Consider the following 25108-nt stretch of genomic DNA (forward strand, 5'->3'; position numbering starts at 1 on the left):
TTCCTGGAGGTTTCATCCCATGGCAGTCTTTAATTAAAGATTAAACTTCAATTCCTGGAGTCTCTGGGACAATCCTGGAGGGCTGGCAACACTATGTTAAATACAACTACTACTAGTATTAAATTAGCACAGTTCCTCTTAATATTGATGAATGGGCAAACAAGCAAGAAAATAACTAGGTAGCTATGGACCATGAAGTTTCAGCAACCAACATTGTAGAGAAGAGCACAAAAGATGGCTAGTAGTTAAGTCTTTCATCTCCATATAGATATTTCTAATTCAAATGTCCTTGTTTTAGACCCCTGCTCCTATAGAAGTTATTTGCTGAAATGACTTTAAATAAAATAACACTGATTCTAATATCTCCTTTTAGATCCTTGCTGTGCATTTATTAAAAGCGGTACTTCCATCTTGGGACAAAACGGAAAGATCAAGAGACATGAAATTTCTTGTGGAAAAACTATTTGGTTTCTTAGGCAGTCTACTTAGTACTTGCTCTTCAGATATCCCACTACTCAGAGGTAGAGCAATTTTTTCCTTAATGGTTTAATTTGTTTTTCCTGTCGTAAATCAGCTACTGAGATGCTGCTATTTCTTTTCAGAATCTACTCTGAGGAGGAGGAAGGCCAGGCCTCAAGCATCTTTAACTGCAACTCACAGCAGTACTTTGGCAGAAGAGATAGTGGCACTGCTGAGGACACTCCATTCACTAAGTCAATGGAATGGACTCATAAACAAGTACATCAACTCTCAACTAACCTCCATCACCCACATCTTTGCAGGAAAACAGTCAGAAGGGGTAGTTTCCACGTTTTAAAATTAGCTCATTTTTCTATAGAAGTGTTAATTTTTAATGTTTTAAAATATTAAAACTATTTTAACAATGTTAAAGCTTAATTTTAAAACTATTTTATATAAAAATTATTTTTTGTATTGTAACTTTCAGCTGGATTGACTATATAATTTTTTTTTTTTATGAAGTAGATAAAAGTACTAGTTTTCTCCTTACAGTTAACTTTACTGTTCTTTTTCAGAATGTTTTAGAAGACTACTTCACAGATTCTGAGAATCCAGAGGTGGGAGGCTTAATGGCTGTACTAGCAGTGATTGGTGGAATAGACAGCCGCTTGAGATTAGGTGGACAAGTCGTTCATGATGAATTTGGAGAAGGCACAGTGACGCGCATCACACCAAAAGGAAGAATCACCGTTCAATTCTATGACATGCGAACATGTAGAGTGTGCCCCTTAAGTCAACTAAAACCGGTAAATGCACCTATCTTGGGTCTTTACTATTACAGAAAGTGTGAAAAGTATGTTTTTTTCGTGAAAACAGAAACTTAAGTTGGCTCGGTTTTACAAAGGAGAATAGGCTAGTCTGACTAATGAGTGGGATGTGTGGTATGAAAAATTATTTGTTTAGGGAGTATACATTTGCCAGTCCCACAATTGTGCATTTTAGTCATGCTCATATGCAAATCAGATGCAAGTCTTCATGCATGTCTTTGCAGGGCTTTATCTTCATTAGAAAAAAATATAATAACTCAGTTTAGCTGTCTTCACTAGTTAAAAAGGTGTGCGAACTCAGGGTTAAATCCTAGTGAAGACAAGGCCGCTTTTAGTTTTCATGTTAATAAGCAAGTTGAGTTAAAGACTAGGATACACCATAGTCTCATAGTCTGCTAATTGGTGTGAAAACTAGAAACTGCCTTGTCTTCATTAGGATTTTACCTTGAGTTAACACACCTTTTTTTGCCTTGTGAAGTCACAGCATAAGATGCTCCCATGCACTTAAAGCCCCAATCTGTGTTGCAGTTCACGCTCATGCTATCTGCATTTCCTTTCTGACGGTGATGCTCAGATCCCTCTACTTATGACTACAGTCCTAGCAGTTCCTTTATTTTCTTAGTGTTTTTAGAGACAGAACTCCTCTTCAATTGTTCCAGTTCAAGAGTAATTAAATAAACACTGGTTATCCTCTTAAAATATAAACAATCCATAAATTTTTATGCATTTCTAAAGATTTGAAAAATGTGTAACTTTTTGGTTCTTTTAGCTTCCAGTAGTGGCTTTTAATGTGAACAACTTGCCATTCACTGAACCCATGTTGTCTATCTGGGCTCAGCTGGTAAACTTGGCCGGAAGTAAAATAGAAAAACACAGAATGAAGTCTCCCAACCAGGGTCTTTCAGGTACAGTTTCCTGTTTGTCATACATTAGCCCTTCTCTGGAAAATATTGCAAACATTAAATAGATATTAGGAAGGTACAGAAGTTCTGTGGAAAGTTGTTTTGTACATGGTCAGCATTGATTAGGAAGTGATATATGAAGGCTCATGCTCCACTTTGGAGTAAGTGATAGTAAGAGTTGTATGTTGGAGAAACACATGCAAGTACTCAAGGAAGTGCATTGATGCACTGTAGAGGGAATCCAGTTTATATCTTGGCTGCAAGAATGGCTGCTGTCTATGATGTAAATGTAGTTTGAGGCTGGAGTCTTTGTTGTGTATTGAATTGTCTGAAAATAGTTGATGCACCTGATATCTATCTAGTCTGCTCTAATCTGTTGCATTTTAAACTCTGTGTGTGTGTGTGTGTGTATGTGTGTGTGTGTGTGACTTAGTGCATGTCAAGCTGTGGTGTAAATACACAATAGCTGTGTGTGAGGATCCCGCTACTGTGCACTAAACATTTCCTACTGTGCATTGGTCATACATCAGTGCATGGTTGCGGCGTCTATACAAAAAGTGTTTGGTGTGCAATACATTAGTGCACTGTAGAATAGCACCCCAGATTGCAACCCACTAACTGTTCATCTAGACAAACCTGAAGTCCACCAACTGCATGACAGCTGGGAGGCACTGTCTTTGTATTGACATCTGGAGTAGGTCCAGTGTGGGTTTCTTATAATGATGCACTTAAACTTTTTATATTTTAGTCCTTTCATCTTGTGTGAGCTTACCATTCACGACTGTCAGTACTAAAAATGTATTTTTGTGATGGGATCATTAGATTGTAAAAATAAATGTTTGCTTATGTTACTTTGAATACTATTGCTTTCTGGTTAATGGGCATTTAACGTTTTTGATAGGTCAAGTGGATTTGGATCTGCTGAGATGCCAACAGTTAAAACTGTACATATTGAAAGCAGGTCGAGCTCTGCTATCTCACCAGGATAAATTAAGGCAGATCTTATCTCAACCAGCTGTACAAGAGGCTGGATCGATTCCCACAGGTATAGCTTTTTAGTGTACAAGATGAATTTGTTATCCTGTCAGCCACATGCTTTGCAATATTTAACCTCTTGCTGATTATTAGTCTTCAAAATAAAATGTCATCTTCAATGTCCTCTCTAGTTTAAAATGTAACTAATATGTGTGGTTATGGGTTGTGTGATGTTAATCAGCAACTATACCTGATGAGTATGTACCTTGCATGTTGTGGTGTGAGGACGGAACTCAGATTTTTGGCCTCAAAGACTCAGAGATGATAATTTAGAAATAGTTTTTGAAAATATTTACTGGTCCTGAAAGTGTTATCCTGTTGTTTCTAGATTAGGCAGGCAAAGATTTTGGATGCTAAAGTGTTGATCACCTAACTTATGACTCTTACATATTTAATATGATTCTTTAATATTTTTTTTGTTTGAATACACCTCTGCCCTGCTATAATGTGACCTGATATAACACGGGTTCGCATATAGCGCGGTAGCAGCGGGGTTCTGGCGGCACTTTAAAGGATCCGGGGCTCCGGCTGCTGCGGAGAGCCCCAGGCCCTTTAAATTACCGCTGGAGCCCTGCTGCTGCTACACCAGGACTGCGGCAGTGGGGCTCCGCCGGCGATTTAAAGGGCCCGGGGCTCCCTGCGGCCAGAACCCCAGGCTCTTTAAATCACCGCTGCAGCCCTGCCACCGCTACCCCGATATAACGGCGTTTCACCTATAATGCGGTAGGAATTTTTGGCTCCCCACAACCACGTTATATCGGGGTAGAGGTGTACTAAATTTGTAAACACTTCTCAGTGCTACCCCAAAATTTAAATAAAACACATTTGTACTCTTGTTATGGCTCCTTCTGTCATCTTCAAAGTGGTGATTGATGTCTTAAGCAGTTCCTCTTTCTACTTCAAGAGGAGCTACACACTGTGGATTGAAATTAAGTGCAGAAAATAGTGGTTTTAGGGGATGGTGGAGAAAAGGAAGTCTAATGTCTATTGCACTTTAATTCATTCGGCTCCTCTTAAACATGTGGATGAGAACTGCTCAAGTCATCACCAGATGTCCCTTCTTAATTCACTGGGTTATGGAACACAATGGAGAAAGATACTCTAAAATTTTAAACTTGGATATACAGTCGAACCTCAGAGTTATGAACACCAGAGTTACGAACTGACAGATCAACCACACACCTCGTTTGGAACTGGAATTGCGTAATTAGGCAGCAGCAATAACCAAAAAAAGGAGAAGCAAATACAGTACAGTACAGTGTTAAATGTAAACTACCAAAAAAAGGGAGGGGGGAGAGTTTTAAAATTAAAGATTTGACAAGTTTCTGTGCTTGTTTCATTCGAACTAAGATAGTTAAAAGCAGCATTTTTCTTCTGCGTAGTAAAATTTCAAAGTGGTATTAAGTCAATGTTCACTTGTAGACTTTTGAAAGAACAACCATAACATTTTGTTCAGAGTTATGAACATTTCAGAGTTATGAACAATCTCCATTCCTGAGGCGTTTGTATCTGAGGTTCTACTGTATTTTGTGCAGTTGCTGAGGTTTTACAAATATTAACATTCAGTAACCAATAAAAGAAATGAACATGTACACCTCTACCTCGCTATAACGCTGTCCTCGGGAGCAAAAAAACCTTACCATGTTAAAGGTGAAACAGTGTTATAGCGAACTTGCTTTGATCCACTGGAGTGCACAGCCCCGCCCTCCTCTCCCCCCCCCCCCCCCCGGAGCACTGCTTTACTGTGCTATATCCAAATTCGTGTTATATCGGGTCGCGTTATATCGAGGTAGAGGTGTATTAATAAATTAGGTAACCAGCTTTATCACAAAATTCTAATTATCATCTTGCTTTCACTTTGCTTAACTGATTTTTTTAGCAACTGATTGTTCAGTAGTTACAAAAAAATGAAGATTAATTCTTTATGCCTCCTGAAAGCAGGGTTTTAAAGATTTATCTGATTGTATAGAGTAACGATTGTTGGTTCTGTGGCTCCTGTGCTAGCATCTGCTAAAATCATGTTGAAACTCAACTGAATGTTGGAAAAGGCAAGATGATCAGATTGATGTCATTTTAAAATTTTATATCCTCTAATGTGTCAGAGGTAGAAACAAGTGCTATATTAGTAGTATGGGGAAAATGGAATGCTGGGAGATCTCTATTTTATTTAATATTTCTTTGTAGTCTTTTCTGGTTTGAGAGAACATCAGCTATTACTGGTTTGAGAGAACATCAGCTATTAGCTATTACTAATATAACATCAGCTATTATTATTTGGGCACCAAATGTTGAGTCAGTATATATTTAATTCCTTGCATCTACTACTGGAGTGATGGGAGAACGTCTTTCAAAAGTACAGACTCCAAACCCAGTCAGTCAAAATGAAGTGCACTCTTTTGGAGGAGTGGTGATCTCTGGGGTCATAGACTATTCTTTTAATGACTCTCCCTCTTGTTAGACTCTGGGTGGAGCCCTCTCTCTCCCTATCAAACATGCTCTTACCATCAGTCAGAGGGGGAGGTAACTCAAGAACTATACCAAGTGTTCTCCAAGAGCGTAGTATGCTTCCTTTGGTGGTAATGTCAGGGCTGGTAAGATAAGAATTCAAGGTTAATAGTGCATGTCCACTATGCCAAGTGGCTTCTGCCAGACTAGCTCTAGATATGGTAGTAAAGTTAGTGTTTGACTAGAAGTTTAGCTCCTTTGAGGTTTGTGTTCAGGAAATGTGCTGTATTGCACATGCTTCCTTCTAAATGTACACCAAAATTTGAGATGGAATGTGGTGGACATCATTCCTTTGTATATTTGATCCACAAGACACTTTAACTCAGTATAATTTACCTTATATTAATTGTAACTTTATTGACTAAAACTCACTTGTTTATTTCAGAGGATGGAGCAGTTGCATCGCCTGACATAGGAGATATGTCTCCTGAAGGACCTCAACCTCCCATGATCCTCTTACAGCAGCTTCTGACAGCTGCTACCCAGCCATCACCTGTGAAAGCAATATTTGACAAACAAGAGCTTGAGGTACAATCCGTGTTCTTTCCTCATTTAAAACGTTCTACTGAGCACTCTAATTCAAATTCCTATTGATGACTATTATTTTATACTCTTCTCATTTTTCAAAGATTCTGTAAATGAAGCTGAACATTTACTGGTGTACAGTACATGTAGATTGCTAGTTCTGCATAGACTTCAGTGTGTGTTTACTTGTCTTCATTTAGGCTGCTGCTTTGGCAGTGTGCCAGTATCTAGCTGTGGAGTCCACTCATCCTTCCACTCCACTGTTTGAAGACTGTAGCTCCAGTGAGGCCACAACACCCGTCACAGTGCAGCATATCCGACCTGCAAAAGTGAAGAAACGCAAGCAATCTCCCATTCCACCCCTCCCTATTGTAGTTCAGCTTATGGAAATGGGATTTCCTAGGAAAAATATTGAATTTGCACTGAAGTCGCTCTCAGGGACCTCTGGAAGTGCTTCTGGATTACCAGGTATTTTACATAATTGCCATGAAATTAACAGACTAAAATGATACTAGTATGGAGAATTTAAACCTCTGTATGACATACCAAAGAAGCCCATATTAATTTGGATGGCTCATTGTTTTCTCTGCTAGGAGTGGAAGCCTTGGTTGGTTGGCTGTTGGATCACCCTGATGTCCAGATTACTGATCTCTCAGATGCTGATACTGTGTCTGATGAATATTCAGATGAGGAGATGGTAGAAGATGTGGAAGAAGCTGAGGCTGCTTGTCCTATTGTTAGTATTTACAGTCATTCAAAAATTGATTTAAAAATATGCTACATAGATTTCAAGATGTGTAATTATATCCTTTTCTTACAAATTTGGATAGCGTAAGGGTGTCATGCTACCCCCCATCAAATCTGTTCATCAACAGTTTTAAGTTTTGAAAGACCTGCATCTATAGCATTCCACTTCGCTTTTTTCTTCAATACTGAACTGTAGACCATAACTACTGGTCATATATTTCTTATAGGAGACTACACTTGTGAATTTTTACAGTAGACAACACACTTGGCTAGTGCATTAACAAGCATTTCAGTGTCACCAGTGTGTCAGATAGTTCAGGCTTCAGGAATGATTAGAAACGTTCAGTTTAGCCTATTTTGGAAACTACATCAACCTTGACTGAATTTGAAGTTTAGACATTTTTAAAGTGTCTCTCCTTCTCCTACCCCAGTGATCTGAAAAATAAAAGTATGATACTTTGGCTACTCAAAGCATGACTTGAATGGCACTGAAAGCCACAAGTGAAATCACTTAATTTTTTTGTTTATAAAAACTATGTTTTCAAAGGCAAAGACCATCAAGTGGCCTATCAAACTAACAATGTCACCCATCGCAGTTCTGAATACGAATTGCACTATTTTTCTGTATGCTCCCAGGAAACCTAAATCTGTGTATCAGAGGTTATATCAGTAAATAGCAGTCAAGAGGAATATCTGCAGTATTCTTGGTTTCCTCAGATTCCTGTGTCTAAGATGTACTGGCTTGTGATTGGTTTCATAATCACAATAGCAAAGGATGCATACTATTTGAGAAGACGATAAGCCCTGAATTTAGTGGTAAATTATCCGAATTGGTAACCTGAGTAAGTTTATAGTTCTATACATTTGCCTTTAATGTGCCATTTAGAACATTTACTCTTAGTGCTGAAACAACAATAACTTTCCTTGAATTGTCACTGAAAATGAAAGTCTTTCCTGCCATGTTTTCTTTAGATGATGCCTTCAGCTCTTGAAAGAGAGAATTCCCTGAGAAGAGTAGTGTGACCCCATTTATTAACGTCGGTTCTGCTAACCGGACATTACAGTGTATACAATACAAAGCATATTTATAATCTCAAAGAGTAAAATAAATAAACAATGTCACCAAAATGTCACCCACCATTTCTTCACAGGAAAAACTTATGGAGGAAAAAAATGTAGATATATCAACAAGATTTAGTAGGTGGCTTAAATTAAAAAGACTTGTTTCCTCCCCCCTCTTTGTTTTTTGAGCAGTTTTTGTAATAGTAACTCTTTGGCTTGTTTCAGGAGGCCTGGAAACTTGCTATTACTCAGCTTTCCCACTGATTCTGGGTACTAAGCCACAGTCTCAAGTGCAGCAGACCGTAAATGCTAGCCCTCTGTGAGTTGAATCACAGAGTTATCCTGTTTCCGTGTTCTTTATCTTCACTGTCCCTGCAATGTGCTTATTTCTCTCCACTGAAAGCAACTACACACTTTTAAAACTTCCTTCTTTTTGTTGCATGTGTTCTTTTACAGTCTAGTGGTGCTGTTGTTACAGAGAGCCAAACATACAAGAAACGAGCTGATTTCTTAAGTAATGATGATTATGCTGTGTATATACGAGAGAACATTCAGGTAAGCGTGGTGGTGAAAGCTGTGTGGAATGTTACTTTTCCCTAAACGCTCCTTTAACTGCAGGCTTTATGAGATTTTATGATCTTGTTTTGTCTAGGTGGGGATGATGGTTAGATGCTGCAGGACCTATGAGGAAGTTTGTGAAGGAGATGTAGGTAAAGTTATTAAATTGGATCGAGATGGACTACATGACCTCAATGTGCAATGTGATTGGCAACAAAAGGGTGGCACTTATTGGGTCAGATATATCCACGTTGAGCTTATAGGTGAGTTGAATATTCATTAACTGCTGTTTAGTACAGTGGTGGCCAAACTTTTCCTGCTGCGCCTCCCCTTACCAGCAATGGAATCTGTCCATGCCCTCGCTCCATTACTGCACAGTTGGCTCAGCAAAGCAGCTTGGGCTGAAGGTGGAGTGAGGAGCAGAACTGGGTATGGGAAGGAGCTGGGGCTAGAGGCAGCACTGGCCTGGGGGTGGAGAGGGAATGGGGGCAGAGCAAGGGGTGGGGTGGAGCTGTGGCTGGGGCCAGAGCTGGGTTTTGGCTGGGGCTGGAGTGAAGTTGTGGCTGGGGATGGAGCTGGGCTGGGGGTGAAATGGAACTGTGGCTGGGGTCTGAGCTCGTCTGGCAGCACAGCAGGGCTGGTGGCACTCCTTCCCCAGCCCCCATAGGGGCTGGCCTGGGCCCGCTGTATGTCAACCCTCTTCTCCCCCCCCCCCCCCCAAACATTTGGAGGGTGTGTCCCACAGTTTGAGGACCACTGGTCTAGTAAGTATCTGTACAGTATGTCAAAGGAGAATGCAAGCTTAAAAAATAACGTGCTTATTTTTTAAACTTATAGGATTCCCACCACAGAGTTCTCCTTCTCACATTAAGATTGGCGACAAAGTGCATGTGAAAACCTCAGTTACGACACCTAAATACAAATGGGGATCTGTTACTCATAGGAGCGTGGGGGTTGTAAAAGGTAATGTAGACTTCCAAAAATGAGAAAAAAAAATTACACATTTTAAACTATATGAATATTATTCTTGCTTTATAAAATGAAAGGAAGAGAAACTTTTGGCACAGCAGCAGCTGATATTGCTCTGCGGAAGACTGTATAATGATTAAAGAGACTATAGAGACTTTTTGTTGTTGTCCAGTGTAAGCTGGAAACACAAATGCTCTTCTGTCCCCTTTTTGTTAATACTTTGATCTGCGTTCTCAAAGGTACTTTTACACATTAGAACTGGTGTGTGGTGGTGTCTCACACCCAGCTCTAGTAGAGCTTCCCCAGCTGTGGACACTCACTAGGCTGTTGTGTTTGGAGACCACCTCAGTAGGACCTGTGCGCTCTTGAAGCCTCTTGAGCCTGAACAGAGTCAAGGCACTGCCCCTGGCTGGGGTCTGAAGGCACGCTCTCTGAAGGTGCAGATCCTTTGTCTAGCACCTCTTCTGAGAAACGAGATCCTGTAGTCCAACTACCTAGCCCTTGGGACCCGTGCTGACTCCTCAGAGCTTTAGAACACACAGCCAGAACTCATGTCATATAGGTGCTCAGGGTTTACAATTTAACTCTTCATGGGCATGTGACAGTGAAAGCCAACAGACACATACACAGGTAGATTTTGCACAGGATTCTAAACATCATTACTCTTTACTTAGCCTCATGAGCAATACAGAGCTCTAGACTAAATAATAAACACAGTTATACACATTTTCCTATCTGTTTCTTCATCTACTTCAGAGTTCTTTGAGTGATGGTCCCTGTGTGTATTCCACACGTGGGATGCACATGCGCACCATGTGCCTGAGTCCAGAATTTTTTTGCAACCAGCATCTGTTGGCTCGCACATGCAATGTAGCTCTCCTTGTGCTCTAAACCGAGGGCATAAAAGGTGGTGCAGGCCAATGCATCTCCAGTTCCTTCTTACTACTTTATGGGTTGAGTCAGAATCTTTGGTGTCTTTGGCTCTCTTTTTTATACTGTCATTGCTGTAAAATATTGTATATAATTAGGTTTTTGTAGTTTTAGTAGTCTTTATAATATAGTCCAGCATAGTATAGTTAGATAGTGCTTTCCCACGTTTTCTTCTTGGCAACTTTTTCCCCTGAGAGCTCTTGAATTATGTCCAGGGTCCTGAGATTCAAAAACTGTATTTCCTGCCCTCGCTCCTTTTTGGTGATTGATGAATATCAATGTTGCCTCAATTGCCTGGGTGAGGCTCATATTTCTGCCAATTGCAGCACCTGCTGCTCTTTTCCCCGCCAGAATTCATGAGGATGTGGAATGACTGGCATCTGACGGGCAATTCCTATGAGAAAGTCCAGTGGGTAACCAGTGTTCTGCTCAGCCTTCTGCAGGTGTCTGGATCAATCGTGAAAAATTCACATTGAAACCCGTGAGATATTGTACTCGAGCACAGCAAGAGGTTTCAGGCCCCGAGTGCTCTCAGACATCAAGTCACTTTCAGACCCAGAACATCAATCAGAATTTCTTTCCCTCCTTGGCCACTTCGCCTCATGCACACACACAACACCATTTGCCAGGCTTAATCTTTGTTGACTACCAGACAGGTTTCTCTCCATGTATTCATCAGAGAAGGGCAACATAAATGGCAAAGTTCCAATTCCACTCAGGGTTTTAGACTCTTGTCTAATGCAAAAATCAAAGAAGGTTCGGGTAGGGATCCCTTTCTTCACACTGACTCTTGAGGCAACCATCGTTAGCTGCACCTCCCTCCTGGGTTGGGGTGCTGACATGGGTGAACGCACAAGGCATTTGGACCCTGTGGGATTCCATAATGCATCCTGGAATTCTAGCAAAATGGAAGTGTTTCTCCTCTTGGGCTCAGCTCCTCTTGTTGCCCTGCTAACAGAGTATGTACTTATCTTTTCAGTCTTAGGGTTTCACGATCAGTTTTCTGCAAGTGCATTTAGCAGTTATCTGCGCTTTCCATCCTCCAGTGGATACAACTTTTACTCATCCTGACACAACTAGATTTCTGAAGGGCATTCTCAGATGCTTTCCACCATTAGTGAAGTTCACATCTGACTGGGACCTCAGTTTTGATCTGTCGTTTCTCACTAAACCTCCCTTTAAGCCTCTTAATCACATGCTTTATGATTTATCTGTTCATGAAGGTGGCCTTTCTAATAGCTGTAATGTCAACCAGTAGAGTCAGTGAGCTGGAAGCACCCATGGCTGACTCACCATATACTGCCTTCTATGAAGAAAAGGTCTTGTTATGACTCCACTCTAAATTCATTCCTCAAGTAGTTTACGAGTTTCATGTCAGTCAGGCTAATCCACTTACCAGTATTTTTTCCAAAACTGCATGCCTCAGATGAAGAGAGATGGCTGCATTCTCTGGATGTCCAGAGGACTTTGACCTTTTATCTACAAAGAACAAAGAATGTTCGAAAAACACCTAAACTATTTGTGTCCATAGTAGAGCGATCAAGGGGTCAAGCTATACTGATGCAGAGACTTCAGAATGAATCTCAGGTTGTATTACTCTATTACCAACTAGCTTGTATTCCCCCTCCGGAGGGGTTGAGGTACTCCTAGGGGAATTCTGCCCCCCCCCTTAAAAATTCCGCATATTTTATTTGTCAAAATAACACTATATAATCACGCCAGTTTCAATTATTTTGGTAATTTATTTCAAAATACCTATCAGCAACTGTCTGTAACCATACAGAGACAAAATTCCTCCAGTAGAGAGTTAAGGAAACCCCTTTGATAACCCATTTCCTGTTTCTCTATCCCCTCCCCCCAGTGCCCAGCAGAGGGGCCAGATATCTACATCCTCTGCCCCCAGAACCCAGCTGCAGGGCACCCCCTAGCCCAGACACCCGCACCACCTCTCCCCCTCCCCCCCAGACCCCAGCTGCTGCTCCTCTCCAGAGCCACTTGCACCCTCTCCCATCTAGAGCCCAGGGATCCAGAGGGAGAGAGAGCCTGATGCTGTGTCCCAGGCTTGACGGAGATTCCTGCACTCTGCCTCTTTCCTTCAGGGCATGCTGAGAACCGCACCTGCTGGAAACCCTCCAGCTCCTTCTCCCCCTCCTCCTAGCAGTGGCTTCTAATTTCAAGCTGGGTTCTGCCGGGTCCAACAACCCCTACTGGCAGCCAGCAACTCGTCAGCCCATTTCTGTGGGAGGAAAAGGAAACTCTGTGCAAAAAACATTAATTTCTTCGCAAATTCGGCATGCGCAATGGCACAGAATTCCCCCAGGAGTAGGTTGAGGGCTCATTCTACTAGAGGGCAAGCTACTTTGATTGCATCTCTGAGAGATGTACCACTCCTAAAGATATGAAGAGCATCTACTTGGAGCTCTTTGCGTACTTTCACGAGACATTATGCTCTGGTCCAGTGAGTGGTACTACAGTCAGCTATCACTTGCATCCTTTCACCTACCCCCTGTCTGTCTACTGCTTGTTAATCTCCCATGTGTTGAACACACATAAGGGACCATCTCTTGAAGTAGTGGAGGTTGCTCCACTGTAACTGGAGTTTCTTCAGATAGGGACCACACATCTTGTACTCCGCTACCGACTCTCCGCTGCAGATTGTTTGAATTGTGGTAAATACGCGAAACTGGAGAGGCATTGGCCCACACTGCCCTTTATGGCTTTGGTTGGGAGAATGAGGAGAACTACGACACACATACGGGACAATGGATGCTAATTGCAGAAAATTCTAGACTCAGGCACATGGTGCGCATGTGTACCCGCAATGGAATACAGATAGGGACCACGTATTGCAAAGAACCTCCAGTTCCAGGTAAGTAACTTCCATTTCTTTGGACTTGGGCAGAGCCCTCTGGGGTGTCCGGGGTCCCTCTCCTGCAGCTTATGGCTTTCCTTCAGAATCCATGGAGTCTCTGTTCCTCCATACATCAACTAACTTTCTCTGACCTTGGCTGGTCTTCACAGGTAAACAAGACATCATTGTTACAGAAGCATGCCTGGTCTCATTCCCAAAGTTTCCTTTGTCTGAGTCATTTGACTTTTTCCCCCTATCTACAACTACTTTCTTTGTTCTGCTGCTTGTGATTTTTCCACTCTCCTCCCTGCATATTGAGTTGGAGGAACTACCTTCTCCCAACTTCAGCCAACGCATTGTTCCTAAGACGTTTTTACCTGAATAAGCAACCATTTAAAGTTTAATGACCAACTATTGTCCCTGGTCTGGCAGAGGTGTCCTTCAGTCCCTGTCAGCAATTGGCAGGTTATATATCCACATAGAGGTATTCCATGATACAACAATTTCATAATATCAACCAGAATTTATAAGTCGCATATAGATAGATTCCTCATATTGTCACAGCTGGTTCTTGAGTTATTTAGAAATAGCTGTACAACTTCCTTCATATTGAGCCAGAAATATTTTTTCTCTTTAAGCGAGACTTCTCATTATGGGAAAAGTTGAAAATAGGAGCTAGATCTTGTCTGACTTCTGCCTATAGAAGTGGATGACAACATGATAAAGAGACAACAGATAGGAAGGTTAGATTATGTGAAAGGATAAAATATGACTAATATCATAAAAGTGGCTTGACAGAATTTGTTTTTGATATCCGTTGAAATTATAAAAAAAACAATGTTTTAGATTTTTTTGATTTTATCTATTTAAATTTTCACAGTTGTGGCAAAGTTATAAATTTAAGCATTTTTTTTCTATTTTTATCAAATTTTCAGTTGTGGGAAATTTTGAGAGGGTCAGACAAATACTTAATGAGAGTAGATTTTGAGATTCAAAATGTTAGTTTTATAACCATTAAAACACAAATTGTCAACATCATGTCAAAATATACAAAGTAAATATCCTTAAATCAAACTCTTAAGTTCTCAAGCAGCATTTTTCTTTCTTTGCCTATCAGTATATTTTGATAATTGATGGAAATAATTTTTTTTGTTGGTTTGTATGTGTACAGTGAAATTGACCTTTACTGATATTTACTGATACAAATTTAATCCTTCCAAGCATAGTCGTGCCGTTTCTTTCCTTTGAGAAGCTCATAAAATTCCTAAACTGTGCAAGTTAATGTGTGCATTAGGAAAAACAGGTAACACAACTATTGTTTCAAGTAATGTCATGAAGGAACAAAGGTAGGCCACAGTGCAAATGTTAAATAAGTAAAAGCTGGCAAAACAATTAAATGATTTTTATTTTTTGATTACTGCGACTAGAGAGATGATTCCATCGGAATAAAGATGCATTCTGAAATAAATGCTAACCTCCTAGAAGGAATTGCTTATAAAAAGCAATTTTGGCTAGTAGACTGTAGCCACTTCTAATTAATTTTTTAGATTTTTTCACAAAATTATCTGTCTCTGCATGTCACAGCTTTTAGTGCCAATGGAAAAGATGTCATCGTAGACTTCCCTCAGCAGTCTCACTGGACTGGTTTATTGTCAGAAATGGAATTGGTCCCCAGCATTCATCCAGGGGTCACGTAAGTTAGTTTTCATTTCTATCATTTCTTGAACCACTTGGTATATAACTTTACTATTATAACTGAAATTTCTTAGATAAGTATAATAGACACTGTGTGCAGTTTTGTCCACAAGCTGAAGGGACTGTGGAGGGAAGGAATAAAGAAACGTCTTCATTTATGAATGCTGTTACAATAAATTCTGTGCCATGAGAATCTGTGTAACAATATAATATATCTTATAATTTTTTTAGATCAACCATATTAATTGTCTCTTTGTTAAAATCAGGTGTGATGGCTGTCAGATGTTTCCTATCAATGGGCCTAGGTTCAAATGTAGAAACTGTGATGACTTTGACTTTTGTGAAACCTGTTTCAAAACCAGAAAGCATAACACCCGGCATACTTTCGGCAGAATAAATGAACCAGGTATATTTCAAAACTAGAAATTGCTGACAATTTAAAATGCATTAAATACTTCTTGAAATCATGTTTTTAGGCTTAATTTTATTACATTAGGAAGTTTAACATTGTAACTAGCTTACTAGGAAACTAATTGTTTAGTACAAATTAGGACCTTATGTTGCAGTTCAATACTGAATGCATCAGAATGCCCCTTTAAGCTTTTCTGTGGGTAATTCTGCATGATTAATTTTGATAGGATCCCAAGTAAAAATTTATAAATGGCTCTTATTTGTGTGCTAAATGATATTTAAAGTAGTGTTAAGTGACAGTTACTCTCTGTTATGTCAGAATTGAGTTTGCAACTAGAGGGGGGGAATAAAATGAAATAATGACTTTATCTTACTGCCCTCCACTGCCAATCCAAACACATCTATAGCTCCTTCATGACATCAGATAAAGTTAGTGCACCTAGGTTTTTTGCAGTTCCTCTTCAAAAGGAGCATGCCAGCTCAGCCCTTAATTGCTCTAGAACAAGATTGTGACCTTAAAAATGGATGGAAGTTATTCCTCTGCATGGTCTGGAGACTATTCAGAGGTCTGAGAAGCAAGGGCACCCCTCCCAGTGACCAGTCAGCTGGTAATCCACTAAAATACTTTGCTTCTGAAGCAGGAATAGGCACACAGAGCAGTTCTGAGCTCCTCTGTTCCTGATTAATATTACTACTGGGATCTACAATGAGTTCTTTTCTTTTTAGATTTTTCTTTTCCCCCTTTCTCCCAGTTTGTCTGATCTCATACCGTTTGACTTTGCCTTTCTCCTTCTGATTCTCAGGTCAGCCAGACCTTAATGTTTAATGACATATGATTTTTCCCTCCTTCACATTTCCAGGCCTGGTGTGGATGTGGAGGTGGCTAAAGCAGATTCTCTGCTGATAATCACTAATATCCAGTGCACACGAAAGGACAGGTGACTCATTAAAAGACAAGGTCTCCAGAGGGATCTGACTTTCCTGAACTAGTTCTCCTATGGGGAACCAGTTGAGAGAGAGTGACCTGAGGCCTTCAAAGTACCTCTACTAAGAAGCAGTTGGTTACTATGGTGATGGGAGCTAATACAGAACCATAATATAGAGGGATCAGCATCTGTGTATCCTTTGTGTGGATGGAGAAGGTACACTATTCTTCAGAAGGGATAAGTGGAAGCTGCTCCAAAACCACTACCATCTCAGAGGCCTGAGTGGGGTCTTAGGTGCTACATCTGTGCCTTTATCATTAACATCCTCAGGAGCCACCATGCAAGACACAGAGGATATGTAAACCCAGGAACCCAGCTTCTGCAACATCCACCGCCACTTCATACTCTAACCCCCAGGTGAAGAGGTTTTTTTTATGGGACTGTCAAGACCCGTGTCCCTTTATTTATGCCTTTTCATTCCTCTGTTCAGATGTTTGGCTGTCGTCTTACCCAATTTTCCAAAAACTGGAAGGCCCTAACCACAGACTAATAAACTAACTTTGTGGTAACTCCTGCCCACAAACCCCCTTTTCAGTTCCTCTTCAGGGACCACTTTCAGAAGGAGATTTTATAACAGGAGGTGAACTTCCTGCTCCTCACGGGAGACATAGGAAAGGTTCCAATTCAACACCATGGGATTCTGTTCTCCTTCTTAATCCCCAAGAGGAATGGAGGATGGAGATCAATTCTCCATCTACTTCACTTAAACAAGTTTATCCAGTAAGTAAAATTCTGCATGATATCTGTGGTGTCAATAATTTCCTTGTTAGAGGAGGGCACATGGCTCGTGTCTCAACATGAAAGACACTTTTTCCTATAGATGTCCATCCCAGCCCACTGGATGTTCCTCAATTTCCTTTTTGACCATGACCAATTCAGAGTTCTCCCCTTCAGTCTGGCCACAGCACAAAGGGCGTTCACAAAAGTTTTTTTCAGTGGTGGCTGCTTGGATGAGAAGAAAAGAATTTAGTCTTTGAGTGCCTTGACAACTGTCTTCTCACATCCACAGAGCAACCTGTGTTCAGTTCAGTCTTTTACCTTCTCTGAGTGTCTGCCTCGATTACGAAAAATCCACATTGTCCTTCACAGGGTGCATAAACTTCGTAGGAGTGACATTAGACTTGACTACAGCAAGAACACATCTACCTCTTGAAAGATTTTTAGGTCACAAGCATTCTTGTACACCAGCTCACTATCAGACACAGGACTGAATTGGAACTTGTCTTTCCCTCCTTGTCCACATGGCTTCATGCACACATGGACACAGACTTCATCTTCAATGCCTACAAGCGTGGCTTCCCACTATGTACTCACAAGAGAAGAGCACCATAAAGGACAAGGTCACAATTATGCCCAAGGTATTAAGCTCTCTTCTCTGATGGACAAAACCGGAGAAGGTTCAGGTAGGGATTCCTTTTCTCACACCAACAAATGAGGCAACCATTGTTACTGGTGCCTTCCACTGAGTAGTGGTGTGCGCATGGGCAATCATATGTCACAAAGTGTCTGGATTCTGGGAGTCCAGAATGCACATCAGCTTACTAGAACTCAGGGCAGTGTGTGGGGCCTGCGGTGCCTTCCTCCCACTCATCCAGTCCAAACATGCTTGGATAATGATGGACAATATGGCAATAGTGATTAATATAAACAAGCAAGGGAGAACAAGATCTCTCTTTGTGTGCATAGAGTAGGGGTGGGCAAATTTTTTGGCCTGAGGGCCACATCGGGGTTGTGAAACTGTATGGAGGGCCAGGTAGGGAAGGCTGTGCTGCCCCAAATAACCTGGCCCCTGCCCCCTCCCACTTCCCGCTCTCTGACTGCCCCCCTCAGAACTCCCGACCCATTCAACCCCCCACCTGCTCCTTGTCCCCTGCCCCCCCTGGGATCCCACCCTTATCCAATCCCCCCTGTCCCCTTACTGCCCCGACCCCTATCCAGACCCCGACCCCTGACATGGCCCCCGGGACTCCTACGCCCTATCCAACCCCCTTGTCCACTGCCCTCCCCCCCCGGGAACTTCTGCCCCATCCAACTGCTCCCTGTCCCCTGACTGCCCCCCTGGACTCCCTGCCCCTTATCCAACACCCCCCACTCCCCGCCCCCTTACCATGCCGCTCATAGCGGCAGAACTGGAAGCTGCACCATCTGGCCAGAGCCAACCATGCCGCCGTGCTGCCCGGCAGGAGCTCGCTGCCCAGAGCGCTGGCGGTGCAGTGAGCTGAGGCTGCAGGGGAGGGGGGACAGCAGGGGAGGGGCTGGGGGCTAGCCTCCTCAGCCGGGAGCTCAGGGACCAGGCAGGACAGTCCCGCGGGCTGGATGTGGCCTGCGGGCTGTAGTTTGCCCACCTCTGGCATAGAGGCAGTCATCCTCTGGAATTGGTGGATCAAACATTGCATAATCCGATCAGTTGCATACTTACCAGGGATGCAAAATCTACCTGAGCAGACATTTTTACGCAAGTCACAAATGGGTAATTCACAGTTTGGTTCTCAACAATGTCTTTGCTCAGTGGGGAATGGCAGCCTGGGACCCTCTTGCCTCACAGGTGAACAGAAAACTTCCTCAGTATTGATCCACAGCAGCCCTGGGCAAAGACTCATTTGGAGATACCCATCTGATGTTATGGAAGGGTCGCTTGTAGTGTGCCTCCCTCCAATTCTTTTGGTTATACAGAAGTTCCTCCAAGACAGAGCTGGAGTCGTTGTGATTGCACGCAGCTGGCCAAGACCGTTCTGATTCGTGGATCTGTTAAAGCTCTCAGTGTGACCATCCAAGAACATCCCCATATTGCCAGACCTTCTAATGCAACACAGGGGCAAGGCCACACACTCCAGTCCAGGACAGCTTCAGTTCAGAGCCTGGTATTTGGATGGGCATTGGAGATAGAAGGTTTGTGTTCCAGGAGGGTGCAATTCATCCTTAACCAAAGTAGAAGTCTACAAGAATCTGTTACTTACCTAAATGGAAGCGTTTCTCTGCTTGGACCCATCAAAGCAATTTGTATCTGGACTCCACCGGAATCAATGCTATCTTAGAGTATCTACTTACCCATAAGTCTTTGGGTTTTTGTTCAGTTCCCTTTGAGTTCATTTAGCAGCAGACAGTGCTTTCGATACTCCAGTGGATAACTGTACAATCTTCATGCACCCTACAACAACCAGAATTTTGAAGGGGATTCTCAGATCCTTTCTTCCATTGGTGAAGTTGGCACCTCAGTGGCCTGTAGTTGGGTTCATCTTGTGACAGTCAGACATACAACATACATCCAACACCAGAGAAGATCGGGGAAAAAAAAAAGAAAATGTGACTACCACAAAAATGGGCATGAGGACTCATGGATATGTGTAGTGCTTGAAACTATTTTTAATTCCTTTTTAAAAGAACTACACTTCAGGTTGTGCCCTTTTAATGGGAGTAACATGACCAAATCCTCATGCTTCACTTCCAAATATGTTTTGGGCTAAATAGTCTATCTGATAACTATGTATGTATTTTGAAGTCTGATTTGAATGTTTGCTCTTGTCATAGTATTTTTTTTATAAAATGTAATTTTCTTTCACAATATATGGTTTATAGTATAACTTTTTGAACTAAATAGGTCAGTCTCCCGTATTTTGTGGGCGTTCTGGAAAACAGCTGAAGAGACATCATAGTAGTCAGCGAGGAATGCTACTGGATGACTGGTCACGAATTGTTAAGAATTTGAATGTGTCGTCTTCTGTGAATCAGGCTTCACGTTTGATTGATGGCAGTGAACAATGTTGGCAGTCTTCTGGCTCACAAGGAAAGGCAAGCTTGAGCTATACTTCTGAATGCTATGCCAACTCTGGCACACAGTATTTTGTTTTTTTTTGTTTTGTTTTTTTAAAGGCTTGTAGTGCATCTTGTAGTTTTTTTATGCATCATCTGTCATCTCAATGTTACAAATACAGTTCGTCTAAAGTTTATATTTAGATGTATGTGTTCCGCTCTAAATATGATTTTTAAGTTTGCTAAGATTTATTCTTCTCAATTGTTTGTAATTCTTCTGAATTATAGTAAAGTACTGGCTATATAGATAAATAACAGTAAGTTAACTATTTTTATTTTGTGGTCAAGGGGATTTTCATTGAATGTGTGACCACTTATTTTCTAGCACTGGATTCGTTTAGAGATTTTCCCTGATGTACTTGTCCACAGACTGAAGATGATAGTTGATCCTGCAGACAGCAGCTACATGCCCTCTCTTGTTGTGGTTTCAGGTACATGAAATTTAACTGTATTCAAAAGTAGGTTGTTTTTTTAACACACTTTTTTTTAATGCTCAAATATTGATTATTTAACTTGGTAAAGTGTTCAGATAGGCGTAGTATTTAAGTGTGTTGTTGGTACATGGCCTTTAAAATCAGTTTATTTCAATGTTCTACAGGTGGGAATTCTTTAAATAACCTTATAGAGCTAAAGACAATCAACATTAACCCTGCGGACACCACGGTGCCTCTTCTTAGTGATTGTATAGAGGTAAGTTTGAGGAGAAGCTCTCAGATGGTCAAACTGGAAATGTATCTTGCTGTAAGAAGTGTCCATGTGTACCTTTTGGTTATTGCATTATTATATTTGATTTTTTGTTTTCCCAATATGTTGGTGCTTATAATTAACCACAACATTGGCTTTTTCATAATCACTGTCCATGTGTACAATTACTAGTCTTACGAGTACATACCAGTGAAATTATAGGTTTTCAGTTTAAAAGCCAATGCCTCAGAACCAAGCAAACAATACATGTACCAGGTTTTTTTCAAAGGTATGGTTGGAAGTACTCATCTGCTCGGTGGCAGAAGTGGAGTGGCTATTCTTCAGCCTCCGGAGACAAATCTGGACTGTGGCCAGTTGCTGCAAGAAAAGCACAATATTAGTGGTAGATTGGAGGTGAGATCATTCCCAGAAATGAAATAGTCTAATAGCAAACTTCAATCATGCTGAGAACATCCATATCCATTAAATTGCCACCTAAATAGGGCAGAAAACTAGGACCTTTGATTTATCTTACAGAATCAACTTCTAAAACAGACGGAACTCAGCAATGCAAATATCTTAAATTCTCCATGTTCCATAAACTTATAGACCCGAAAGATTGCAATTACTTCTTTCTTCTTTAGTATCACAGGTATATTGAGATTGCTATAAAGCAGTGCAGAAGCTCTGGAATAGATTGCAAAATACATGGTCTTAGCATACTGGGGCGTATCCGGGCAGAGGATGAAGATTTGGCTGCAGTCCCTTTCCTTGCTTCTGATAATGAGGAAGAGGATGATGATAAAGCCAATACTGGGAGGTAGGGAACTGGAAGAAAAAATAAACTTACTATCTTAACCTTAAACTAGAAGAATGTCAGCACTGGCTGTGCAACTCAAACGACTGGATTATTTTATTGTGTACTAGAGAAAAGAAAACACCCAGGCTCTAGTTTCAACAAGTTTTACAATTAAGACATTAGTTGATGTATACCTTTTGTCTTTCCTATGTGATACTTTCCTATCCAGTGATAACAATTTTTTCATAGTTTTTTATTTTGCCGCCTCATGCTGAAAAATGCTTTGATTTGTTAAAAACAGCTAAAACTCCATTTATGAGTAGTTTCAGAGTAGTGGCTTTAACTGTATGATATGTCCAATATACAATGTAGAATCCTGCAGTTCTGTGGGTTTCTTGCACTTTTAAAGGACTTTCACTGAGCAAACTATTAAAACATTTCTTTTATAGCAGGTATAAAGTTAACATAGTGATCTCAGAAAATCACAACTCTGAAGCTACACTGAGTTTAATTTCACAAAGAGAGAATATTTACATTTCAAAATGTAAAACAGATTGTTAAACCTTGACCTGTGTTTTATATTTTATCAAATGTCACAGTATATAGGCTGTGGAGCTGACATTTTTCTATTTTTGTCAATGTACCCAGTCTTGTCAGGAAGAAGATGGCAGGGCTGGAATCAGCAGCTACTATAAGAACCAAAGTTTTTGTTTGGGGACTGAATGACAAAGATCAGTTGGGAGGACTAAAGGGTTCTAAGGTATCGTCTTTGTTGAAAAAGTGTTTGTGTAAAACACAAAATCTCTGACAAAGTTAATAAACCAGACACTGAATTCAAAGTTTTTAAGGTCCATTATCAAACCCCTCGAGGACTAGACATAATGACTTTCCAGGGCTAAAAAAGCATTCAAATTTCTGTCACTGGCAGATTGAGAAATTGGCTTTTAAAATTACATTTTCAGTTCCAGTTTGATTTTTAGGAGCTGCCTTCTTGAAGCTGGTGACTTCTCACTTTAAACTCCAGCTTTCAAAGGCTAGAAGATTATACTTTTAACTCTGAAAGATCGTAGTAGTCAATAACTTGCAATCGTGTACCGTAGAAATGATTGTTGCAGAGATGCTTAGTTTGTAGGTCAGTACAAATTATTTCTACACCAGGAAACTCACAATTTTACAGTGGTGCTGGTTCAGTGATCCAAAGAAAGAAAATGAATTACTGACCCTTACTAGTATAATCCATTTTAATGAGAAAAATTATTTGAGGGGAAGTTTCAAGTAAGTGCATCTTCTCAACCTGGCACTCAAGTTCTCCCTTTACACACCTGTTTGGTTTTTTTGAGGAGTCTGCAGTATGATTTAACGTGAGAAATGTGTAACCTATTTAATCCTTTAAAGATGTCATTACTTTGAAAATTCAGTTGAGTAAAAGGAACACTCCTATTTTAAAATAAGAATAAAAAAATTGATCTACTTGTTTGTTTGCAGAGGTTCATATAGGATTGTAAAAATCTACAAAAGTATTATATTCTCTGTCCATTCCAAAGTAAGCAGTTAATAACAAATGCAGTTCCCAGAGTTACTCATATTATAGTTGACACTGATGCCAGTGCACAGATACATAACTTATCAATTTAGAAATACAATTTGGGGGAGAAATGATTTTTTCCCCAGTTGGATCCTGATTCCAGTTGCCATTAAAGTCAATGGAATTCTTCTGTTTGACTTCAGTGGGCTTTGGATCAAGCCGTAGAGAAAGACAAAATTAGTTGGAAAATAAAATATAAAAACTTGAAAGTTTCAGAAGCCAGAAACCTTTTAAAAGTAAACAGCATCTCTTTTTGTGGTAAGGATAAGCTGCCATAACAAAAACCAAATGCAAACCCTCAGCCTTTCACTATGTTTTATCAATTATCCTTCAGAATTTTTTTTCATTAATTGTAATAGAGAAGTCCTTTTAGTAACACAAGATTTTTTTTAGCTGCATATCAGTAAATAAATATTTACTTCACTAATATAGGGAGATATTCCTAATGTTAATATACACCGCTACCTCGATATAACACCACCCGTTATAACACAAATCTGGATATGATGTGGTAAAGCAGTGCTCCGGGGGGGCGGGGCTGCGCACTCCTGTGGATCAAAGCAAGTTCAATATAACACGGTTTCACCTATAACGCGGTAAGATTTTTTTCGCTCCCAAGGACAGCGTTATATCAAGGTAGAGGTGTATGTTAATGATGAACACTTGGAAAAGTGTCAGCCTTTGTTTATATAAAGTCAGCCTGACAAAAGACTTAATTGTAATGAAGGGGTGTATAGGTTACTTTGTCACTGTTTTTCCGATTACAGCTAATCCATATCGTTATGGAACTTTACTTTTGGATTAACTGCAATTTAAAGGATACAGAGAAAATAAATTCTGCCAATGTGCTCATATATGTTGATTTCCGATACGCTGATTGACATTTAGAGTTTGTTTACTCAAGAAAATTATAGTTTAAAAAAACCCAACAATTTATATATCCTACTGCACCTTTTCCTTGTGGTGGTTACTTATTTATCTTCGTTTTATATAACACACTCTTCCCTTGCTTTAAGCACTTGATCTGTTTCAATTAACTAACTAATTGGTTATCTGTGAGGTGTCCAGATAATGGGGTAGTGAGTGCCACTGAAAAGCTAATAAATACAATTTTATTAATCACTGGTTAATTAAATTAGATAAATCAGTTTATCATACTAGAACTTCACTGCAAAGAACTGGTTGCCTTGTACAAGTAACGACTTTTAAATCTGATTTTATCCAATAATCTCTCTCTCTTCTCCAAACACTCTAGATCAAGGTTCCTTCATTCTCTGAAACACTTTCTGCCTTGAATGTAGTACAGGTAGCTGGTGGATCCAAAAGCCTTTTTGCAGGTAGGATAACTGTGCAAGGTTTCCCATCCCTCCCAGCCCCAAAATAAAAAGTAAAAATATTTTCTAAGAGGTAGGAATAAATTCTCATTTGTGAATTTTTTATTAATGGAAATTTAAAACCTTTTTTCTTTTAGTAACTGTAGAGGGCAAAGTGTATGCCTGTGGAGAAGCCACTAATGGAAGACTTGGTTTAGGCCTATCCAGTGGAACTGTACCTATTCCCCGACAGATTACAGCTCTCAGTAATTATGTAGTGAAGAAGGTGGCTGTTCACTCAGGTACTGATTCTTTACATTTCTCCGTGGGAACATAAACATTATGTACTTAAGCTTAAAATGAAAGTAGTCTCTTGTGCACTGTTCTAGTGCAGAGGATATAGAATAGAGCCTTTAATACAGGAGTACTGGCTGAAATTCTATGGCCTCCGTGAA

The 25108-nt window shown here is 40.5% G+C and overlaps 1 protein-coding gene across 1 annotated transcript in view; it reads left to right on the forward strand.

Annotated features, from left to right (window-relative positions):
- Positions 1-25108, forward strand: part of HERC2 (HECT and RLD domain containing E3 ubiquitin protein ligase 2) — a 193783-nt gene that overhangs the window by 101893 nt on the left and 66782 nt on the right. The window contains exons 40-59 of the mRNA XM_045004994.1: positions 374-521; positions 603-799; positions 1035-1265; positions 2056-2191; positions 3090-3233; positions 6114-6256; positions 6454-6721; positions 6847-6989; positions 8519-8617; positions 8715-8883; positions 9458-9583; positions 14955-15063; positions 15332-15471; positions 20061-20251; positions 20598-20703; positions 20871-20962; positions 21601-21776; positions 22404-22515; positions 24596-24677; positions 24812-24955. Of these exons, the coding sequence (XP_044860929.1) occupies positions 374-521; positions 603-799; positions 1035-1265; positions 2056-2191; positions 3090-3233; positions 6114-6256; positions 6454-6721; positions 6847-6989; positions 8519-8617; positions 8715-8883; positions 9458-9583; positions 14955-15063; positions 15332-15471; positions 20061-20251; positions 20598-20703; positions 20871-20962; positions 21601-21776; positions 22404-22515; positions 24596-24677; positions 24812-24955 (2956 nt within the window). The remainder of the gene's footprint in view (positions 1-373; positions 522-602; positions 800-1034; positions 1266-2055; positions 2192-3089; positions 3234-6113; positions 6257-6453; positions 6722-6846; positions 6990-8518; positions 8618-8714; positions 8884-9457; positions 9584-14954; positions 15064-15331; positions 15472-20060; positions 20252-20597; positions 20704-20870; positions 20963-21600; positions 21777-22403; positions 22516-24595; positions 24678-24811; positions 24956-25108) is intronic.

The sequence above is a fragment of the Mauremys mutica genome, chromosome 1 (genome assembly GCF_020497125.1).
Source record: "Mauremys mutica isolate MM-2020 ecotype Southern chromosome 1, ASM2049712v1, whole genome shotgun sequence".
Classification (NCBI taxonomy): Eukaryota; Metazoa; Chordata; order Testudines; family Geoemydidae; genus Mauremys; species Mauremys mutica.